The sequence below is a fragment of the Megalobrama amblycephala genome, linkage group LG3 (genome assembly GCF_018812025.1).
Source record: "Megalobrama amblycephala isolate DHTTF-2021 linkage group LG3, ASM1881202v1, whole genome shotgun sequence".
Taxonomy (NCBI): Eukaryota; Metazoa; Chordata; class Actinopteri; order Cypriniformes; family Xenocyprididae; genus Megalobrama; species Megalobrama amblycephala.
Window position 1 is genome coordinate 55,223,913 of NC_063046.1, and position 22,012 is coordinate 55,245,924.

The following is a 22,012-nucleotide window of genomic DNA, read 5'->3' on the forward strand; positions in this document are numbered from 1 at the left end:
AGGCTACAAAACCACCACCCAGCCATAAATATGGTAGAACCATCACTTCTACCACTAAAGATTGCTTTATAAATAATCTCCCCGAGCAGTTTCATCGCCTTAGTATACCTGACAACTTAGAAGAACTCGATGCTGCAACAGAAACTATTGGCTCTCTCTTTTCCAGCACATTAGATGCAGTCGCTCCTTTACGTCTAAAGAAGATTAAGGAAACTAATCCAACGCCGTGGTATGATGAGCACACTCGGGCTCTAAAACGAGCTGTGAGAAAAGCTGAACGTAGTTGGAAGAAAACAAAACTAGAAGTTTTTCGCCTTTCGTGGAAAGAAAAAATGATTGAGTACAGAACGGCTATAAGAAATGCTAGATCTACTTATTTTTCAAATCTCTTAATAGAAAACAAACATAATCCTAGGTACTTATTTGACACAGTGGCTAAATTAACTAGAAACAGAGATTCAACTGCTGACGTTTCCAAAGAGCACAGCAGTAATGACTTTATGAACTTCTTTACTTGCAAGATTGACAATATTAGAGAGAAAATTATAAACATGCAACCGTCTACAGTTTCGCTTCAGACAGTGCACTGTAGTGTCCCTGAGGTAAAACTAGAATCATTCGCCGCTATAGGAGAGGAAGAATTATCTAAACTTATCAAATCATCAAAATCAACAACATGTATGTTAGACCCAATGCCGACTAAACTACTGAAAGAAATGCTTCCAGAGGTCGTAGGTCCACTTCTTGATATAATTAATTCATCGTTAACACTAGGATACGTGCCAAAAACTTTTAAGCAGGCTATTATTAAACCTCTTATTAAAAAACCTCAACTAGATCCGAGAGATTTAGTAAATTACAGGCCAATCTCGAATCTACCTTTTCTGTCAAAGATACTAGAAAAGGCAGTTTCAACACAACTGTGCTCCTTTTTAGAAAGAAATGGAATCTGTGAGGATTTCCAGTCAGGATTTAGACCATACCATAGTACTGAGACTGCTCTCGTTAGAGTTACAAACGATCTACTCTTATCATCCGATCGTGGCTGTATTTCTCTATTAGTGTTATTAGATCTCAGTGCTGCTTTTGACACTATCGATCACAACATTCTTTTAAAAAGACTTGAAAACTATATTGGCATTAGTGGAATTGCTTTGGCATGGTTCAAATCTTACTTATCTGACCGTTATCAGTCTGTAGTAGTTAATGAAGAGATGTCGTATCGATCACAAGTTCAATATGGAGTACCACAAGGCTCAGTACTAGGACCGTTGCTTTTCACTCTGTACATGCTGCCCTTAGGAGAGATAATTAGGAAGCATGGTGTTAGTTTTCACTGCTACGCTGACGATACTCAGCTCTATATTTCCTCGCGCCCTGGCGAAACCTACAAATTCACAAAACTAACAGAATGCATAGCTGACATTAAAAACTGGATGACAAGAAATTTCTTATTATTAAATTCAGAAAAAACTGATATCCTAATCTTTGGACCAAAAACTTCCTCACGAAAAAACCTTGAATACTCTCTAACACTTGACGGGTGCTCCATTAAATCTTCGTCCTCAGTTAGGAACCTGGGTGTGCTCTTTGATACCAATCTTTCATTTGAAAGTCATGTTTCTAGTATCTGTAAAACCGCCTTCTTCCATCTAAAAAATATATCTAAATTACGACATATGCTCTCAATGACAAATGCGGAACAGTTGGTTCATGCATTCATGACCTCAAGACTAGATTACTGTAACGCTCTACTGGGTGGTTGTTCTGCTCGGCTTTTAAACAGACTACAGTTGGTCCAAAATGCGGCAGCTAGAGTTCTTACTAGAACCAGAAAGTATGACCATATTAGCCCAGTTCTGTCAACATTACATTGGCTCCCTATTAAACATCGTATAGACTTTAAAATCTTGCTACTTACTTATAAAGCTCTAAATGGTTTAGCTCCCCAATATCTAAGCGAGCTCTTGGTGCATTATAGTCCTTCACGTCTATTGCGATCTCAGAATTCAGGCCAGTTGATAATACCCAGAATATCAAAATCAACTGAAGGCGGCAGATCCTTTTCCTATTTAGCACCTAAACTCTGGAACAATCTTCCTAGCATTGTTCGGGAAGCAGACACACTCTGTCAGTTTAAATCTAGACTAAAAACACATCTCTTTGCTCTTGCATACACATAACACATTATCAATACATTAACATTTTTCAAATCCGTTAAAGGATTGTTACGCTGCAATAATTAGGTCGGCCGGAACCGAGAACATTTCCTATAACACTAGATATACCTGTACATCAGAATAAGAATGGCATCTACGCTAATATCTGTCTCTCTGCTTATCCTGAGGTTTTCCGGGTGCTGGATCCAGGCCGTATCCAGATCAGATGGAGAACCTGTGTCTGGACCTGACTACAACGTAGCCCAGGAGACAATGGGCCTACAGATCCAGTTCTGGCTGCATCTATAATTCAGATTTTTAAATCTCCGTATCCGCTTACATATATTTATATATAATCTATTTTTAATCTCTATAATAAAAATGTATAATTCAGATTTTGATCTCCATATCCATTTACATATATTATATATATCTTCCAAGGGGTTTTTTCCCTCCTAGGACTTTTTTCCCAGTGCTAGCACGCTGGGTTTTTCTCCTAGGGGGTTTTTTCCACCCCTGGGAGTCAGCCGACATTGGCTTAATGTAGCACCATCTTGTATATGTTACATATTACCACGCTTGCTTGTACAGCTTATTTTTAACCATTTCTCTTTTTTCTGTGCACCTAATATGTAAAGCTGCTTTGAAACAATTACAAATTGTAAAAAGCGCTATATAAATAAATTTGACTTGACTTGACTTGATAATTTTTACATAATTTTGAAGCAAAAACTCTAGTCTACAACCTCCAATACTCAGAAGTCTTGTGAACACAGATTTAATATATATTTTTTGGCTTTATTTCAGTGACTTAAGTTTTTTGTTTTTTCAATAACCACGCATAAACGTTATTCCTTCAAAAATACAAACATGTACATACATGTTCCTTACATATTATTGTAGCCTAGTTTGTGCTGAATACAGTGTAATGACACTTTTTCCATTAATATGTTTATGAACAACTGAAAAAAGCACAAATGTCAGGGCATGTCAAAACTTCTCCAGGCCCCAAATCAGCCTCAGACCCCTGAGGGTTAAACAGTTTTAAACAAATGAGTCATTTATAAACTAAAATCAACAAAAAATAAATAAGTTTTGAGACTTGACTTGAACTCAGACAGAGAGGAAGCCAATCTAATATAAAGTGGAAGCTTGTTCCACAATGTGGGGCCAGCCACTTCAAAAGCTCGGTTACCCCTTGATTTTAGCCGGGTTCTGGGTATCTGAAGGAGTAGTTTTGTTTCAGATCTAAGACTTCTAGTGGGACAATATAAATTGAGTAGATCAGACAAATAAGAAGGAGCTAAATCATTTTATGATTTATACACCAGTAATAACATTTTAAACTCAATTCTGGAATTTATCAGGAGTTAGAATCTCAGATCTCAGAAGGGGGTAGCGTGACCAAATTTCTTTTTTCCCTTTCAGGAATCTCACCCCAGCATTTTGAACAACCTGTAAGCGTGCCGTTTGTGACTTAGATGCCAAAATAAAGAGAGTTGCAAAAGTCCAGGCGCGAGGTAATGAAAGCATGGATATCAGTCTCCAAAGAACGCTTGGGGAGACAATATTTAATTTTCGATAGAAAGCGAAGATAGAAACTAGATCCAATGACTGCACTAATTTGCTTATCGAATTTAAGGGAGTTATCTAACATCACACCTAAGTTCCGTACTTGGGGAGAGATAAATTGATCAAGTAATCCAAGGTCAAGGTCATGTCTTGGTCTGGATTCTGAGAGGTCAAATACAATGACTTCTGTTTTGTCTAAGTTCAGAAATAGGAAATTCTTGGCAAGCCAAGCTTTTACCTTGTCATAACATGCTGTCAAACTGTCTAGAGCACTCTTATTTTTCCTAGACAAAGGCATATAAATCTGCATGTCATCAGCATAGCAGTGGAATGAGACATTGTGTTTTCTAAAAATAGACCCCAGAGGAAGAAGATAGAGAGAAAAGAGAACAGGAGCTAAAACAGAACCCTGAGGCACACCGCAGGATCAATTTTGGAGGGAGGAAGAGAAATGTCCCATTTTTACAGAGAAACATCTATTTGTTAAAAAAAGATTTGAACAAGCTTAAAACCACGCCCCCTAGACCAACACAAGACTCCAACCGAGAAACAAGAATCGTATGGTCAACAGTATCAAAGGCAGAAGACAGGTCTACAAAATAACAGAATCTCCCAAATCAGTGGCCATGTAAACATCATTGAGAACTCTTATAATTGCGGTTTCTGTGCTATGCAGAGATTTAAACCCTCAACTGAAACTTCTCAAAAATGTGATTGTCATTTAGGAAGGTCTGGAGCTCTAAAAATACAACTTTTTTCCAATACCTTGGAAATAAAGGGCACAATGGATATCGGACGAAAGTTTGATAAGATAAAGGCATCAAGTGAGGGTTTCTTTAGTACAGGTGTAATTGAGGCACTTTTCAAACTCGAGGGTATAGCTCCTTCAAGCTAGGATTTATTAAATAACGACACCAACCCAGGGCCGACAGAATCAAATAGTTGTCTCAGATAACGAGGATGTAAAGTGTCATACGAACAAAAGGATGGTTTAAGATTAAACATTACTTCCTTTACAGAATGCAAAGAGACAGAATTGAAATAAGTCCAGAGGGAAGGTGAACTCTGTCGTTATTTCCTGATTGGAGACCTGAAATTGGGCTCACAAATTTGAAACTTTATTGCCAAAGTAGCTAGAAAAATCCTTACAGAGTGCCCAGGATGGGCAATTAAGAGAGTTTATAGGGGGATTTAAAACGGAGTTAATGACAGAAAAAAAGTGTGCTTTTGGGGTGTGGTGATGTTTCTCAATCAATTTAGTAAAATAGGAAGCCTTAGCTTCCTTAACAGCATCTGATATATCAATAGGCAGTCCCTTAAGATCTCATACGAAATCTGTAATTTATCTTTTTTCCACTTCCTTTTGCTTTCCTGCATGACTGTTTCAGGGAGCGAATACTATGATCAATCCATGGCTCCGATTTGGATGTAGATTTAGGCTTAAAAACCTTGAAGGGAGCAGTAAGATTTAAAATATCTGCCCAAGCAGTATTTAACTCCCTCGGGTCGGCGGTCACGCCGGCGATACCACCTCGTTTTTTTTCTTACCAGTGTGAAAGAGACTCAAAATACTCTGTCATTGTTGCACATACAATTAAAAGTTATACACCATTTTAATCTGTGGAATATCTTCTTGTATTTGTGTACACTCGAGTAAAAACAAAATGTTGTGCTTTTTGCAAAATCTAGAAAACTAACATGATGAGTGATCTCTCGTCTCCCTCTGAACGAAGTCCAATCTGACAGTTCTCAGAAAATAAACTGTAACTTAGTGAATACTAATGACAAAGAAATTAGATTTATGTCTAAAGAAACGTTGAAATGTCAGGTTTTAAATCATGTAAGTCAAATCGAAAACAAATATTCTCTGTTTATGTAATCTGTATGAAAAAAGAGTCATGTCAGAAGTCCGTGATTCAGCTCATTATCCGCTAATTAATGAGTGAGTGCTATTCAGATGCAAATTCTGAGCATTTTTCTGTATGTTTGATATACACCATGATGAGCTTTAAACATGATCACAGAGGGTTTTTCACAGCCTACCTGTCTGAAAGAGCTCATTATTTATGCAGGTCATTACAGGTCTTTATGCGATTCTTTTGTCTTCTCAGGTGTGAATTACAGGATTATTCATGATGATTCACGCCTCCACGCATACTGTGTTTCTTGACAAAAAGTTTCTTACAAAAACTAAATCAATATATTGTTATAAATGAATGAGTAGGCAGGATAATTTTTACATAATTTAGAAGCAAAAACTCTAGTCTACAACCTCCAATACCCAGAAGTCTTGTGAACACAGATTTTATGTTCAAAATTTTTATTGAGTGGAAGGTAAAAAAGGCATAATTGAAACAACTGACATAATAAGGACATTCCACATTTTTAAACATTTACAAAAGGGAAAACAACACAAGAAGAAAAAAAAAAGAAAAAAAACCCAGGGAGGAGGAATGGCGGTGACATAAAGGAATTCAGTCAACAGGTAACATTTGAAGAGAGTGAACATATGTAATAAAAGGTTGCCATTTGTCATAAAAGGAACCATAACGGGGATACCGAGAGCATTTGATCTTTTCCAGCTTCAAAAAATACATAACGTCTGTAAGCCACTGTGAAAAGCTCGGTGGCTTGGTGGACCTCCAAAGAAAAAAAAATCCGTCGTCTAGCTAAGAGAGATGTAAAAGCAAGTACATCTAATTGTTTAGATGTAAACAGAGTCCAAACTTTAGGAACCCCAAAGATTGCAGTATTAGGGCAGACATCAACCTTGATTTTAAATATTTTAGACATAGTCTCAAAATAGTTGTTCCAATAATTAAAAAGCTTTGGACAGAAAAAAAAAAAACATATGACTCAGATTACAAGGTGACATGTGACATCTATCACAACTGTCATTAACATAAGAATAAATTGCAGAGAGCCGCGCTTTGGAATAATGAACCCTATGTAATATTTTAAACTGTATGAGAGCAAGCAGAGCACATATTGAACTTGTGTAAATTCTATTAAGAGCACGCGTCCACCAATCGTCCGCAAACTCTTCACCCAATTCATGTTCCCAGGCACTTTTAGCTTTTATACTAGTGCAGTCCTCTAAATCTATAAGCTGACAATAGATCCTGGAGATAATTGACTTTTGGAAAGAATTAATAACAAGAAAGTCTTCCCAAACCAGCATAGGTGGTAAACAAGGAAAGTTTGGAAGTAAAGAAGCTGAACCGTGCCTAGCCTGAAAGTAGCGAAAGAGGTGGGACGATGGCAGTTCAAATTCAGTAGACAATACAGCAAAACTGCAGAAGGTACCATCCTTGTATAAATCTCTGAAATATCTTAATCCTTTATCGCGCCACATCAGAAAAACAGAGTCCGTGATTGATGGGGGAAATGAGTGATTCATAAATAATGGCATTGAAGGGGAGGCAGAGATAAACTTAAAATATCGCCTAAATTGGGACCATATCCTAAAGGTAGAAATGACTACTAAATTATCAGTGAAGTTGGAAGGGTTAATAGGCAAGGGGGCAGTGAGTAAGGCCTGTAAAGAAGTGGAGAAACATGATTTTGCCTCCAGTCTGCACCAGAGAGCATTAGAAGAGTTGAACCAATATGTCATCTTATGAATATTAGCAGACCAGAAATAGAACTTAAAGTTAGGTAAAGATAGCCCACCACTAAATTTACAATTTTGGAGTACTGCTTTACGAATTCTGGGCACTTTACCATTCCAAAGAAAAGGAGTAACAATTTGGTCAATAGACTTAAAGAAACTGTTAGGCAGAAACAACGGAATACATTGAAATAAGAAGAGAAACTTAGGAAGGACATTCATCTTCACTATGTTAATTCTTCCAATTAGAGTTAAGGGAAGATTGCGCCACCTTTGAAAGTCAGACTTAGTTTGAGCCAACAAAGGGGTATAATTGGCAGAAAAGAGAGAAGATAGAGATCTAGTGACATTAATCCCAAGATATTTAAAACCAGACCTACTCAACCTAAATGGAACATCAGAATTTTTAAGTTGCAGGGCCAAAGAGTTTACAGGATAACACTCACTCTTTTGAAAATTTATTTTAGAACCAGAAAAGGAGCCAAATTTGTTCAACATAGATAAAATTGAAAGAGAAGCTGTAATCAGGTTACAAACGTATAACAACAAATTGTCAGCATAAAGAGATAATTTAATTTCGATATCCGAGCAAAAAATTCCTTTAAACGATGAAGTAGACCGTAAAGCAATTGACAATGGCTCAATAGCCAGGGCAAATAGCAAAGGGGAGAGCGGGCAGCCCTGTCGTGTTCCACGCCTAGTGTAAAGTATTCTGAATATGTATCATTAGTGTGTACGCTGGCCTGAGGGTGAGCATATAAAAGACGAATCCATGAAATAAAATTATTCCCCAACCCAAATTTTTTAAGTACAGCAAAAAGATACGGCCACTCAACTCGATCGAATGCCTTTTCAGCATCGAGAGCAATAACCACATCTGGGACAACGGAAGATTCTCTAGAATAAATTACGTTTAAGAGAGTACGGACATTAAAAAAGAGCTGTCTCCCTTTAATAAAGCCGGGTTGCTCTTCAGATATTAAATACGGAAGTAGCTTTTCAAGACGTGTAGCCAAAGTTTTTGCCAATATCTTGGCATCAACATTCTGTAATGAAAGGGGCCTATAGGAACTGCAAGAGGTGGGATCTTTATCCTTCTTTAACAGCAATATTATGGAAGCTTGAGCCATTGTTTCGGGCAAAGAACCACGCTCCAAAGACTCTTCATAAACGGATAAGAGTAATGGGGCCAGTTTATCTTGAAATTTCTTAAAAAACTCTGTAGGGAAGCCATCCGGGCCGGGTGCTTTGTTGTTTTGCATTGTTTGGATTGCCTGAATTATCTCCTCAATACCTAATGGGGTGTCAAGAGTATTAATAACAGCTGGATCAACAGTAGGGACTACTAAGTCATGTAAAAAAGAAGTCATTGCACTGGTATCATATGGGAACTCAGATGAATATAGTACAGAATAGAAAGACTTAAAAGGTCTCATTAATGCCATCCAGATCAGAAATGAGTTTGCCTGAATGGTCTTTAATCTGTGGAATAAGGCGTGAGGCTGCCCTGCGTCTTAGTTGATGCGCTAACAGACGGTTAGCTTTTTCACCGTACTCATAGCTCCACATGCAGGTCCATACGCCGCTTGAGCAGATCTGGAGACAGATTAGATGCTATCTGTTGGTCAATATTAATAATATCACTAGAAAGCTTGTGTAATTTAACTGAATGAAGTTTGTTTTTCCAGGCTGAGTACAAAATAATTTGCCCCCATAAATAAGCCTTGAGTGCTTCCCACAACAACGAAGAGGAGGTCTCACTGTTCCGATTAGTAACCATGTAAGTATCAATAGAAGAAGAAAGAAAATCAATAAAGTTTTTGTCAGATAACAAAAGAGTGTTAAATCTCCATGGTCGTAAATAGTGAGGTCGAGCACGCAGCTGAATGTCTACAGTGAGGGGAGCATGATTGGAAATAACAATAGCATGATATTTAACTGATGTAACATTTGGGATAAACCTACTATCGATAAAAAAATAATCAATACGAGAGTATGTCTGATGAACGGGGGAAAAAATGAAAAGACTTTGGCCTGAGCGTTATGAAACCTCCATGGATCTATACAACCATTACATGCCATACATTCTGAAACTGCTTTAGACATGGAAGATGAAGTCAACACAAGAGGATTTAATCGATCCAATGCAGGATCAATTACACAATTAAGATCAGTGGCAAAAATCAACTTATGAGTCTTCAAAGAGGGAAGAATTTCAAACAACCTATTTATAAAGTTGGGGTCATCAAAGTTGGGTGCGTAAACGTTAACTAGGAGAACCGGATTCTGATATAGCGTGCCAATTATAATTAGATATCTGCCATTATTATCTGCTATGACCTTAGTAAGACAAAAATTAACACTTTTATTAAATAACACTGCAACCCCTTTGGATTTAGAATTGAAATTTGAATGAAAATATTCACCGACCCATGAACACCTAAGTTTAATGTGGTCTTCATTTCTCAAATGAGTTTCTTGCAAAAAAACAACGTCACTATTAAGGAATTTCAGGTGAGAAAATATCTTAGATCTCTTGACTGGATTACAGATACCCTTAACATTCCAGCTTAGAAATCTGATAGAAGAGCCCTTGGCATGGTTAACCGAGCAACCAATAGTGTCACTCATTTATTATAATTCTAAACCTTCCTGACAAAAAATAAATAATCTGTACACCCTCCCACAGAAACAACAAAAAAAAAAAAAAAAAAAAAAATGGAACCCCACAAACAAGTCCCACCCCCGTGCGCATTTAGAGTCCACATCCCCAAACGATGCAAACCGTTGCGCAGACTCCAACAAGAGCCACATCAAATGTCCAAAGCTCACGATTAGAGAACTACAAACACCCAACGGAGCTCTGCAGGCTATAAGAAAAAAAAAAAAACGATTTACAATACACAAAAAAGAAAAACTCCAAACCACCCAGTTTACCCAGACATTAGAAAAACAAGCAATAAGAATTACCGGAGAGGAAAAGAGAATTATAATATGAAAAAAAAATATATATATATATATATATATATATATATATATATATATATATATATATATATATATATATTAATAATAAAAAAATTATAAATAAAATAACGAATTAAAAAAAAAAACGACAAAGAATGTCTGGTAAACAATAAATCAGCCTCATTACATTTTATAACTAGCCATCACTAATGAAAAAGCATAAATAAATAAACATACAGGAAACATCCAATAAGTGTCCATATGAAAGAGATCGTTAACTAAATCTATAGGCCGTCATCTATTTCAAGAGTCCGATCCTTCAACCCGCGACAGCAGGGACTTGACATATGCTTCTGCTTCATCTGGACGAGTGAACTGCTTCTCCAAGCCATTGTATGTGATGCGCAGGCGGGCTGGATGCAGAAATCCAAACTTGATTCCGGAGATTCCCCGTAGTTGCCGACGCACATCCCCAAATGCTGCTCGAGCGCAAGCTACCTTAGAAGTGAGGTCAGGAAAGAAAGATATTGACATGTCTCCAACTTTGAAATGCCTCGACTCCCTTGCTTGACGCAGAATGTCAACACAGTCCGAGTGATAATGAAGCTTGGCGCGTGGCCGTTCGTGGGGTTTAGGTTTAGGTTGCAGCGTGCGATGAGATCTGTCCACAATGATATCTTTATCGAGGCGAAGTGCGTCCCTGAGTAACTTTAAGACTACCGAAGTGGTGGCAGGTGTATCCTCAGGGACTCCCACGATTCTGATATTATTTTGCTTCTAGGTCCTCGCATTTATCTTCCAACCGCTTTACCTCAGCAGAGAGAAAGTCCACTTTCTCATGAATCACGGTGACATCGTCAGAGCAGGCCGATAATGATTGCTCCATGTCCTTAATTGTATTTTTCATAGCCGCCATGTCGGTCTGTACTGTAACCATAGTGTTTGTAAACTCCGCTTTCACAGCTTGCAGCTCACTTTTAATGGTCGTCAGATAGTCACCCACCACGGTTTGCAATTCGGAGCGGAATATCTCGAGACCGGAAGTCTCGTGAACACAGATTTAATATATATTTTTTTTGCCCTTATTTCAGTGACTTAAGTTTTTTGTTTTTTTCAATAACTACGCATAAACGTTATTCCTTCAAAAACACAAACATGTACATACATGTTCCTCACATATTATTGTAGCCTAGTTTATGCTGAATACAGTGTAATGACACTTTTTCCATTAATATGTTTATGAACAACTGAAAAAAGCACAAATGTCAGGGCATGTCAAAACTTCTCCAGGGCCCCGAAAATCCTCAGACCCAGACGGTTAAAACAGAAAAGTGATGTTCCACATCAAGATCAGGTAGTGGAGATTCTAAAGATAAAAGAGGATTAACCTCATTATAGAACTTAATAAAATCTACTTCAAAATTAGGTAAATATTAGGTAAATATGCACAGGCTTGTGTGGTGCTTGAACCAGGTGCAATAGAAAGCTGAGGAAGAGACATTTTAAATAAAATTGGGAAGTGATCAGAAATATCAGAATCAACAACTTCAACTTCAGTTACAGATAACCCATATGACCGAATTTGGTCCAACATGTGTCCATGAATATGTGTGGGATAATTAACCCACTGCAAAAAGTTAAAAGAGTCAATGATGTTTAGAAACTCAGAGGTTAGCTGCTTCGAGGGGAAGCATATATGCACATTTAAATCACCTAAAATAAGGATGCGATCATATTTAGAGATCAAGTCCCCTCTCTGAACTCTGAGAACTCTACTATGAAGTCTTTGATTAAGCGTGGTGTCCGATAGATCAAAGCTAATACCACAGGTTCAGGCAAGTTCAAAAGTAAAACCTGAGCTTCAAAACTAGAGAAAGTGGTGGTAGATAGCAATCGACATCGGGATCTGAGTGATTCTTTAACAATGATGGCTAGTCCACCGCCTCTGCTGGATAATTGTGGTGCATTTTAAAAGTAATAGTAGGCTGGAACAAGTTCAGAAAATGGACTGAAGTCTCCTACCTTCACCCAGGTCTCGGTGATAAACAGAAAGCCCCTCGACACAGGCCCTTTCTGATATTTTGCCTTAAAAGACGTGGCCTACCAGTTTATGTTCCTCCTGTTCAGTCTGTCTTTAGCTCCATGAGCATTCACCAAGTGCATGAACGCTGTTCTAACCCTTCTCCATCTGAACGGAGTACGCATTGTGAATTATTTGGACAATTAGCTGCTTATGGCTCCTTCAGCAAACAAGCTGAGCAGCCACAGAGATCGGCTTATCAAACACCTTCAGTTTTTGGGGCTTATGATCAACATGCAGAAAAGCAGGCTCCAGCCCACACAATGTATTCCATTTCTGGCCATAACACTAAATTCTATTGCTATGCACTCCAAAATTTTACTGGAGTGTTCGCAGGCTATCATGAACTCGCTTGCGATGTTCAAAGAAGGCAGAAGGCAAAAAGTTTGATGGCAGCTGCCCCAGCGGTATGTTGCTTGGGACTGCTTCACATGCGGCCACTTCAACTATGGTTGCGTGTCTTAGTAATTTGTGAATGTTTAGAGGCACTAGCCCCCTGGATGAGCACTGCTTTTTAAGATCAGGGAACTCTGATGGGACAGGTGTGCAGATGCAAGGTAATCACAAAGGATGCATTAGGCACTGGCTGGGGAGCCCTTTGCATTGGTTGTTTGGCCTTCAGCCATCTGGACAAACACAGAAAGAAGGTGGCACATAAGCTGTCTGGAGCTCAGAGCAGTTCAACTGGCTCTCGAGTGTTTTTACACTCTGGTCCATCACAAACATGTTCTCGTTCACATTGACAACATGGCAGTGGTGGTGTTCATATATCTCCAAAGAGGCACGCTCACAACGAGCCTGTTGATATGGACAGATCAACATCTCCTATTTATTCAAGATTTCTATGTCCCTGGCCATCTGAACTGCAGTGCGGACATGCTGTTGAGCATGTTTGGGTGAGCAGAGGTGGGTCTCTTTGCGTGAGCAGTGAACACTCATTCCCCACTGTTCTTATACCTAGTGGAATACTCCACTCTGGGAATGGATGCACTCGCTCATCCTTGGCTGGAAGCATGCAAATACATGTTCTTAAAAGCATTCGACTTGGTAGCACATAAGTTCATCTTTGACACACTTAAGAAATTTGATTTTGGTATTATTTTTCAGCAGCAATTAAAACTCTCTATAAAAATGGCAACTGTTCTCTTAAGTTATTAAATGGCATTTCTCCTAGATTCAATATTACTAGAGGATTACTATTACTATTACTCCATCTCTTCATACCGGTGTTAATGGAGGGAGGAGACAAGGTGGAGGCGTGGCCTACGACATCCGCGAGACGACCGACAGGGTTGATATCAGGGGATCCCAGGGCAGTGATGGAGAGACGATGGAACTGAGTGACACCGCTGTCACTGGAAACCTAGGTGGAGCCACAGCGGTGAGCAACCAAGGTGGAACTAGAGCACTCGAAGACTGGAAAACTGGAGCTGATGTTACAGAGGACAGAGGCGGAGCCAGAGGGAAGGAGGAACTTGCTGTAACCATAGGGGTGGAGAGACAGAGTGCAGTGGGAGGCTTGTAAATCCATGGCACAGGCAGGGTGACGACTGACCAAGGTGGAGCCGGCATGACGAGGATAGGAGCCATAAGGCTGAAGGTCTCTGGTGGAGTCGAGGGTGCGAGGAGCCAAGGTGGAGCTAACAGATCGATGGGCCAAGGTGGAACGAGAGAATCAGAGGCGGGAGGTAGAGCCACAGAATCCTTTAGCTCAGACGGGCTGAAGACAGCATGACCTGAGGCTTCACATCGTTACAAGGCGCTACAAGGCATCACAAGGGAAGACAAAGGACTGCAGGCATCCGGCTGAGACTGGGCTGGAGGACTGGCAGTGCTAGATAGTGGAGGTGGGAGAGGAAGGTTGGGCGTCCACTGATAAGAGATCAAATTTTATACAGGATGAAGATTCAGTCTCTAAACTAGCTAAAACCAGCAATGATGACGAAAATGCATATAGATGGGCTGGGGTATGGTGGGAAGCAGTATTACAGTGTCCCATTAGCCAGTCCTCCCCAGTGTCAATCTCCACCAAAATCCCCTCAGGGACGGCTGTTGCCGGCTCACACCTGGTCACCTGGTCAGACTCACATTGAAGCTTCGGCTCCGGGGGGTTAATGGGCGCTGTCGTCAAAGGTTCCGTGCTTGCGGCGCGCAAAAGCTCTCCGTCAGCGGGGGACTCTGGCGTTGTCATCTCCGTAGTGACTGAGTCTGGTTGCGTGACGTTTGTAGGGGGTGGCTGGATGAGGCTGCTGGAATCCTCTGCTTCGCCAACTGTGAACAAGGATCCTTTCGTCCACAGCGAGATGTTGATGCGGGGCATGGCGAAGCAGAGATCTACCATACCACACCGAAATCCCTCCATCAAACAGATGTCATTGCAGGTAGCTAGATGGTAGATGTCAAGGAACTCCTCCACGTAATGCTCCAGATTTCTGCCATGCTGGAACAAAAACACTGTTGCTCCTCTAAAAATTTTGTTAGCCCTCATAGAGGCAACGTTAATTTCCATTTTTCTTTTTCGGTCCATTGTTCTGTCACACAATTTAAAACACACAATCTTTAAGTTGTTTCTCCATTAATTTGGAGAGTAACTGTGAAATTATTACAATATAAAATATTAAAAAAACGGGAAACGGAAAGGTCTCATATTTTGTAAAATCATTGCTTGATTTAAATTAAATTAAGATTGTATGTTTGACATATAATAGCACAGTTGAGTACACTTAGATGTTCTTAAGATTATCTTAAGAAGTACTAAAGTAGAATTTTTAGTATATTAAGTACAAAATTAGTGCGCGAAAATAGAGCACTTTAAGTACATTATAGACATACTTTTTTTTCACCTGAGTAGTCATGTCAAAGCAATAACTAAATCAGCATATTATCATCTCAAAAATATTGCAATAATTAGATGTTTTGTTTCTAGTCAAGATTTTTTCATGCTTTCATCACCAGTAGGGTGGATTATTGTAATGGACTCCTCACTGGCCTTCCCAAAAAGACCAAAAGACAGCTGCAGCTCATACAGAATGCTGCTGCCAGAATTCTGAGCAGAACCAGAAAATATGAAGATAACACACCAGTCCTCAGGTCCTTGCACTGGTTTCCAGATGCATTTAAGATTTAATTTTAAAGTACTGTATTATAAATGCATTATAAATTACTCAATGGCCTGGGACCATGCAGATATGCTCACTAATATAAACAGACCACTATAATCAGTATGATCACATCAGTTAGAAATACCAAGGGTTCGCCCTAAACAAGGTGAGTCTGCTTTTAGCTATTATGCCACATATAGTTGGAACCAGCTTCCAGAAGAGATCAGATGTGCTCCAACAATAGTCACATTCAAATCCAGACTCGAAACACATCTGTTTGGCTATGTATTTTTTGTCACAAGTCATTGATAAGCTCCTTAATCATAGCGCTCAGGACAGCATTACCTGTTGTCTCTGGTTTCCAGTCAAATGAGAATTGCTAAGCTATAATTATAATTCATTTTAGGAGTTGGCATGTTATTATAATCCTTGATCTGAAGTGAAGATTAACACATTTGGTTTGCTGTCCATAATGGAGATCAAGACACAACCCAAGTACCTCTGGATTTACTTAAATAATATTTATAATAACTAAATGTAACAGTTGGGGTGGAGTAGGAACTGGATTTCCAGAATTTTTTTTGCAGGAGTGAGGTATCTCAGCGGTTTATATATGCTTGCTCTAGCATTGTGATTTGTTGGATTAAATGATCATACTCCTACAGAACTTTTGTTTAGATAATATCATCTTCATTCAGCACCAGTACAGCTGTAAATTCTTGAATATAACACTCAAATGTATACTTACACTGAGTATGGGCTTGTTGCATTCTGCGCAGTGAGGTGAGTACAGGGTGAAGTAGTCAGGCTCACAGTATGGTCGACCGTCTTTCTCAAAGAAATTACAATTGCCAAGTTCACACTCACACTCAGAGCAAACAAAATGCTCTGGATGCCAAACACGTCCCAGAGCAGTTACCACCTAAGAGATATGGAAAGAAGATGCATTTTTAAAATTACTATTGTTACTGAAATGCACATAAATACAGTACAACATTGACCATCCACTGTTTTTTTCTCATTCAAAAAAAAAAAAAAAAAAATCAATAAAGGGTTCTAAACCATGAATCATACGAACCAACTCAAAGATGAAACACAAACATTATGAACTATCTGAAGCAAAACATATGAAAACTGAAAAAATAGGTATGAGAAAACCATTAAAAAAAACGACTACCAAAACTAATAAAGTAAAGTCAATTATTATAAACGTAAAATACCATATATTTGTTTATCACATTCAAATAGGGGAATGGGCAGTCACTACCAAGCTATTTTGGGTGCATTTCTTTTTCCATGGTTACAGTGGCTTTGCTGATTAGTGGATCTCTCTTTGAGATTGTTGGTAGGCTAGTGTATGCAATTTAATTGACTTGCTTCAATGTAATTAAATGTAAACCATTAAACTTAACAACCAAAGATAATGACAAGTCTTTCTTTAAAGGGTTATACAATTTGTTTTTTCTATGGAGAAAATAAATGAGTCTTTTACTTACAAACCTAAGTAAATACTTTGATAATACTTCCAATTATAAAGCATTGAAAACACGAAAAAAACAAATTGTGGCTGTTGACCACAAGTTAAACTAATGATTAATTCAGGATTTATTAAAGAATTTCACCTGTCCTACAACTGGTTTCTGACAAGTGGAACAGTTTCCTTTAGAGGAGGCAGCCACTCCCTGTCTGCTCAGATCTGATTGGAGGAGACCCAACATGCTGTCCAATGAGCCTTCAGAGGATGCAGGAGGTGGAGAAGCTGTTTGCTGCGGTGAAGATGCCACATGTATTGCTGGCTAATACAAACAATTTACTTAACAATTACATAAAAAAACATTAACATTTTTTTAATTAAAGGTGAAGTGGAAAAAAATGATTTATGTTGTGTGTCCATTGGCGTAGATTGAGCACAGTAAAGTGAGCATTTTTAATTAATTTCAATAGGAGTTGAGTATCACACTCACATGGTGAATTGTGAGATTGACAGTGGACCGGAGAAAGCATTGAGAGTGGCTGAGAGGGTCAAACGTTTGAGAAGTTCTTAACTTTATGCAAGTATCAAGAAAGAAATGCGGGCATCAGCCAATCGTTATAGCGTTTAAAAATATGTAGGTTGTGCCAGAATTCATGCTGTATTTTAGTGCTTAAATAATTTTTGTTTACATATTGGACGCTTTGCAGCTGTATATGTTAAATATTGCCATTTGGATGCTTTCATTGTGATTATAATGTCTGGTTTACAAAGTATATCTTTACAACATTTATTTAGAGCATTTAGAAACAATGCTTACCTCTTTGTAACTGTGTAAGTTTTTCTTATTTTGTTTAGAATTTTTTTCATTTAGTACTGCCCTTTGGAAGCTACAGAAGATGCTTACATATTGCTGTTTCAAACTCCCAAAACGAACTCCAAATGAAATTTGTTTTGGCCTGATTTTGATCAAAATGATGTCACATCAGTTCATTCTTCGATATCGCTTTAAGTATATCAGGGCTGGATTTTCTGAAACCTTCTTAACTCGACATGTTCTTAAATTATACATTAAGCTGTAGCTCAACGTTAATACGTGTTTCCCGAAATGTTCTTAGTTAAGTATACCTTATGTAAGTCATTTGTTCGTAAGATTGGTCTGGACCACTCGTAGCTATACCTTATCACTGTTGACAGTCTATATGAATATAATTCTGAAGTTGTAATACACCCAGTGTTCAATTAGGACAATGGCAAAGAATAAAATGCAAAAATTCACTGCTAAATTCAAATGTGATTTAATGCTGATCCAGAGACAGACGCTGTCACGATTCCTGTCACTTCCCGGACTCCAATTCCCATATTCCTCCTTGCCAGTCACATGCACACACCCCACACCAATCACCAATTGCCACATACAGCTGAAGCTCATTGTCTGGACTATAAAGGACTCTCAATCACACACACACATTGCGAGGTCTTGTTTACCCTGTGTAGCATTTCTGAACGTTTGTTATCCTGTCTGCCTGTCTGTTCCCGTTCCTGCCTGTTACCCGTTATTGACCCGTTGCTGCCTGCCTTTGATCCTTGCCTGGTATTCTGTTCTGTGAGTGATATCTGCCTGTCCTGACCATTGCCTGTATCCTGACTATGATTCTGCCTGTCCCTTGCTGTTCCTGTTTGACCCTGCCTGTACGACCACGCTCACTTTTAATAAAGCTTTGCATATGGATCTTACCTTGAGTCCCGCCTCGTTACAGAAGACCTCGCCAACACAAGGATCCAGCGACTTTTCAGGAGAACATTGGCCCGGTATGGACATTGCATATTTACTATTATGTCTCAAGCAGGGCACACGATCGATCGAGGATTACATCACTGAATACCTGGACATTGCATATTATTCAGATCTGCCTGACTGTGCACTCATTGACTTTTTCTGTGAGGGTGTTAACCAACCACTCAAAGAACAATTAGTTAGAAATGGACCCCGTTCCTCCCTCAGACATTTCTTGGATTATGCTTTATTGTCTGTTGGCCCTCCATTTACTGTGGGTGTCGCGTAAAAATGCGACACCACGGTGAATCATGTAATGGCTGCCACTAAGGAGAACACTCACAAAATGGCGGCCACAACAACAACACAAAGTCAAGTCACAGCTGATCTTCCTGAGCAAAGTCAAGTCACAGCTGATCTTCCTGAGCAAAGTCAAGTCACAGTTGATCTTCATGAGCAAAGTCAAGTCACAGTTGATCTTCATGAGCAAAGTCAAGTCACAGCTGATCTTCATGAGCCCAGTCAAGTCACAGTTGATCTCCATGAGCAAAGTCAAGTCAAAGATGATCTCCATGAGCAAAGTCACAGTTGATCTTCATGAGCAAAGTCAAGTCACAGTTGATCTTCATGAGCCAAGTCAAGCCACAGTTGATATTCCTGAACCACGTCAAGTTAAACTTCCTGAGCCAAGTCAAGTCACAGATGATCTCCCAGAGCCACGTCACGTCTCCGCTGATCGCCCAGAGTCACGCCACGTCTCCGCTGATCGCCCAGAGTCACGTCACGTCTCCGCTGATCGCCCAGTCACGTCACGTCTCCGCTGATCGCCCAGAGTCACGTCACGTCTCCGCTGATCGCCCTGAGTCAAGTCACATCTCCGCTGATCGCCCAGAGTCACGTCACGTCTCCGCTGATCGCCCTGAGTCACGTCACGTCTCCGCTGATCGCCCAGAGTCACGTCACGTCTCGAGACCCATCCAAGAGCGGAGAGGATTGTTGTCCAGTGTGAACGATCCTCCACTGACTTCAGCACGTGCAGCTAGCATTCCAAAACCTCCGCCGGCTTCGGACTCAAGGCCACCGGTTGCTACTCCCTCAAGTTCAAGTCCGCCGGTTGCTACACACTCAAGTTCAAGCCCGCCAGTTGCTGCGCACTCAAGTCCACTGGTTGCTACGCACTCAAGTCCAGGTCCACCAGTTGCTATGCACTCAAGTCCAAGTCCGCCGGTCGCTACGCACTCAAGTCCAAGTCCGCCGGTTGCTACGCACTCAAGTTCAAGTCCGCCGGTTGCTACACACTCAAGTCCAAGTCCGCCAGTGTCTACGGACAAGATGGCCGCTCCGCCAGTGTCTACGGACAAGATGGCCGCTCCGCCAATGTCCACGGACAAGATAGCCGCTCCGCCAGTGTCTACAGACAAGATGGCTGCTCCTGCGTCCGCCGAGGCCGCTCCAGTCTTCGCCGAGCCCGCTCCAGACTCTACACCCGATCCTGCTCCAGTCTTCGCCGAGCCCGCTCCAGACTCTGCACCCAAGCCCGCTCCAGACTCCGCACCAGAGCCCGAGTCAGCTCCAGGCTCCGTACCCGAGCCCGAGTCAGCTCCAGACTCCGCACCCGAGCCCGAGTCAGCTCCAGACTCCGCACCCGAGCCCGAGTCAGCTCCACACGCCGTACCCGAGCCAGCTCAAGACTCCGCACCCGAGCCAGAGTCAGCTCCAAACTCCGCGCCCGAGTCATTGCGAGGTCTTGTTTACCCTGTGTAGCATTTCTGAGCGTTTGTTATCCTGTCTGCCTGTCCGTTCCCGTTCCTGCCTGTTATTGACCCGTTGCTGCCTGCCTTTGATCCTTGCCTGGTATTCTGTTCTGTGAGTGATATCTGCTTGTCCTGACCATTGCCTGTATCCTGACTACGATTCTGCCTGTCCCTTGCTATTCCTGTTTGTTCCTGTTTGACCCTGCCTGTACGACCACGCTCACTTTTAATAAAGCTTTGCATATGGATCTTACCTTGAGTCCCGCCTTGTTACAGATGCACTCAGCACTATTCAGTGTTCTCAATCGCAATCAGGTTTATTTTAGGTTTCAGACATTTAAATACATATTTGAATGAAGAACTAGGCTATATAAAAAAGACATTTATAGTTTGTTAAAATCAAATTCCATACACTGATGTCTATGGAAGCTGCAGTAATAACCCTTTCAATTATATAATTTGACGAAATGATTTATTCATATCAGATACACATTGTGTATGAAACAATAAAGTTTACTCTATTCTTCTCCCAGTTCACCGGCCACATACTTGTATGTATTTTGGGTAAAATTTCGTAAATCTGAATCCGCTCTGAATTGTTGTGCAAACTCATCGCGCGACAAAATACATTCACTTCCACATATTTTACAATCAGAATATATCATAAAATGCATAATATATTTAACAATTTTGTGAATATTTTAAATAAAAAAATGAAAAACGATATAATCGCGATACCTACATATCTGTCAGCTGCAGGATGCATCTCCAAAGAATTAATACATTCTAAAATAATGTTCTAAAATAACGGTCGCTTCAAACTCATGCTGGGGGCTCAGCTAGAATGTAGAGCCCTCAGAATATAGAAAAATTACAATATAGATTTAGTTTGCAATTTGGATTATTTTTATAAGATCCCATGAGCCCTGATAAATGCGATTTCTACTTCTGAAGTGCTTCTTTTATAAAGACCACTGCTTTCTCATATAACGCAGTGAAGCAGCCCCTGCATAGAGTGAATTATCGATTCTCGAGCCATCAACCAATTCAGCACTACTGCCATGGACAGCACCTGGTAACGTTGGACTTAAGGAGATATGCCTTAAGCAACCTCCTAAGGTATAGTTTGGGAAACACGCCTAGAAAAGGTATATCTTCAGTTAGGGGTATGCCTTTAGAGTCTTCGTAGTGCAATAAGAGACAACGTTATCGGGAAATCTAGCCCAGGGCCTTAACAGTATATCGCTGCTCACGTATTTCAAACTTCATTTCACTAAATGAAGAACGAAAAAGTACTTCACCATGAGTATAACTAGCTGTGACGTCTGAGCCTGCTCTGTTTGTCAAGGCAAATTGCTATGCCAGTGCTAGTGGGGAGGCAGGCCTCGAGGGAGCATTGCTAAATAAGATGCAGCAAAAGGGAAAGCGGCAGTGTGTGGCTGAACAGAGGGAGGAGGAGATTGGTGCCTGGCAGGGAGAGTAGGGCGTTTGAAGAGGTTCCAGTCTTGCACAGGGGGAAAA

At 40.2% G+C, this 22,012-nt stretch overlaps 1 protein-coding gene across 5 annotated transcripts in view; it reads right to left on the bottom strand.

The window, feature by feature from the left end:
- LOC125265725 (transforming growth factor beta-1-induced transcript 1 protein-like) overlaps positions 1-22,012 on the bottom strand; it is a 176,478-nt gene that overhangs the window by 41,986 nt on the left and 112,480 nt on the right. For 3 of the 5 annotated variants that reach the window (XM_048186114.1, XM_048186116.1, XM_048186118.1), the window contains 2 exons: positions 17,112-17,285; positions 16,238-16,411 (listed from right to left, as the gene is read on the bottom strand). In XM_048186114.1, the coding sequence (XP_048042071.1) occupies positions 16,238-16,411; positions 17,112-17,285 (348 nt within the window). The remainder of the gene's footprint in view (positions 1-16,237; positions 16,412-17,111; positions 17,286-22,012) is intronic. The other 2 variants (XM_048186115.1, XM_048186117.1) reach the window with 2 other exon arrangements.